At 37.7% G+C, this 2,050-nt stretch overlaps 1 protein-coding gene across 1 annotated transcript; it reads right to left on the minus strand.

Annotated features, from left to right (window-relative positions):
* Nucleotides 1–268: 268 nt before the first annotated feature.
* LOC121174173 (F-box/kelch-repeat protein At3g23880) lies at nt 269–1,651 on the minus strand. The gene is made up of 2 exons (XM_041012870.1): nt 649–1,651; nt 269–408 (listed from the first exon to the last, which is right to left on the minus strand). Exons 1-2 carry the CDS (start codon nt 1,649–1,651, stop codon nt 269–271), a joined length of 1,143 nt encoding a protein of 380 aa, XP_040868804.1.
* Nucleotides 1,652–2,050: the final 399 nt, after the last annotated feature.

Raw genomic sequence — 2,050 nt, forward strand, 5'->3', positions numbered from 1 at the left:
TATGACCAAATTCAATCGCTGAATGACACACGAACTAAATAATTACAAAAAATCTACGACATGTGTCAACAAAATGTACATAGTTAACTTTAGATATTGGTTACGTGAATTAAAATCGCAGATTGTTTAAAAGTGAAACGAAATGTCTCAATTTAAAAATTAGAGGAGTAAAATCATGATAAAGAGATAAAATTTACATTTTAGCCTACATTTTAGGTTTCCAACATAATATTTTCCCTAAAAAATAAGATTCTACTGCAAGAGAAAATTATGAGGATTTAAAGGAGATGAGAACAAAGTATGAGCCAGGAAAAGATAATGCAGCCAAAACCAAAGCATACACACAATTAGCAATAGCCAATAGAACCATCCAGCAAAGTAAGGAACAACCCAAAATATCCACACAATCTGTCATGTGCATACAATAAATGGTAAGATTCTGAAAACACTTACATAATTTAGCATAAACTCATATAAGCAAACGTACAGTACCTTAATTTCCATATGGCAACACCAAGCTTTGAATATAATCATGGGAGGACATTGGCACTTGGTTGTTGAAATCTTGAGTATAGACTATTCTATTATCTTTCTTATTATAGAGAATAAATTTTAAAGATATATAATTTGCCAGCAACAGGACATCACCTTTTTCAGAGATGCACAGAGGCTTCAGTATTACACAGGGCAGAGGGGCTTGAAGAAGCTCAAGAGTTACATTCAACAATTGAGTCCAAGAATTTTCAACTCCAAATTCCCTCATTAGCCAAACAACAAAATGGGTTCTCCGGTGAACATGAGAAAGACACAAGCAGCCCTTCAATACCCCAAGTTCAGGGCCACAGGGAACTTGAGAAAGACCATTCGGCATCAGCAAATATTTGAATGTCTCCTTGTTTAGATCATATGAAAAAATTACTAATTGATCGACGGTGACAGTTTCCCATTCGTAATCAAAACCCAACTTGCGAATTGCGAACCAGTTAACAGTGCCACTCACAGGTTGTCCACATTTTTCTCCCAAAATGGGGAATGCTGGACAAGTTAAAACCTTTCTCCAATGAGTGTCACCTAAGCGGTGAACTCTCACCTCCCAATTTTGTGACTTAATATTCGAAAGGACTAACACCACCTTGTAAGTGTCACTCCGATCATCATAAGCAAACCCACACTTCACTTGATACCACCAAAGTTTATAATTGCATGAGCGAAGACATAAGTGTGGTGAATCTTCAGACATGATCCTTGTGGCCAGGTTACAAAACCAGACCCGGTATTCACTGAATTCACCTCTAGCAACCAAATTAATCAAGCAAACCAACCCATTGCAGGAACCTATAAATAAGTATCTGTTGTCTAGCTGGTGGCAACCATTGTCAACAGTGGATGATGGGTTCTCAAGTAAACTACATATAGAGCATGGGGCGATGCCTGGGAGATCCCTCATATCTTCAAACACAGTATTAATTTGACACCTTAATAGGACATGGGTGTTTCTAGATGACCTTTGAAGGTTCAATTTGACAAAGTGTGCTTGGAAGATGAGGGAATTCCAAGTCCTAGAAACACACCTGAAACGCATAAGAGATTTGACGGGAAGCCATGCCAAAATTTCTTCTATGAGGTCCTGAGGGAGCTGGGCCATTGCCATCTTAGTTGGGTCACCCAATGTTGTTATTTCAAAACCCTAGCCAGCAAGAAGAACAATACACATACTTTTCAACAAGGACATGTGCGGATTTTGGACAAGCATGGATAACAAAAAAATTAAACCCAAACCTAGAACACTAGAATGCAAAAAGGAAAATTAACAATAAGAAGCAAAAACACATAAATGAACTCACGGGATCAAGATTGACGGAATGAAACCTGATGTTAGTAATGGTGTGATTTCAAGAGTTTGGAGTTCAATCAAGGTTTGACTTTTCTCAAACATAAATTCTAAGGAAAAAGCACTTTGATCGCTTTATCTAGAGAAGCCAAACACTGCTTTGACGATGTCGATGACGGAAGGAAATCTGGTTCAGAGAGATTTGGGATTTGGGAAATA

Source organism: Glycine max, chromosome 19 (assembly GCF_000004515.6).
Source record: "Glycine max cultivar Williams 82 chromosome 19, Glycine_max_v4.0, whole genome shotgun sequence".
Classification (NCBI taxonomy): Eukaryota; Viridiplantae; Streptophyta; class Magnoliopsida; order Fabales; family Fabaceae; genus Glycine; species Glycine max.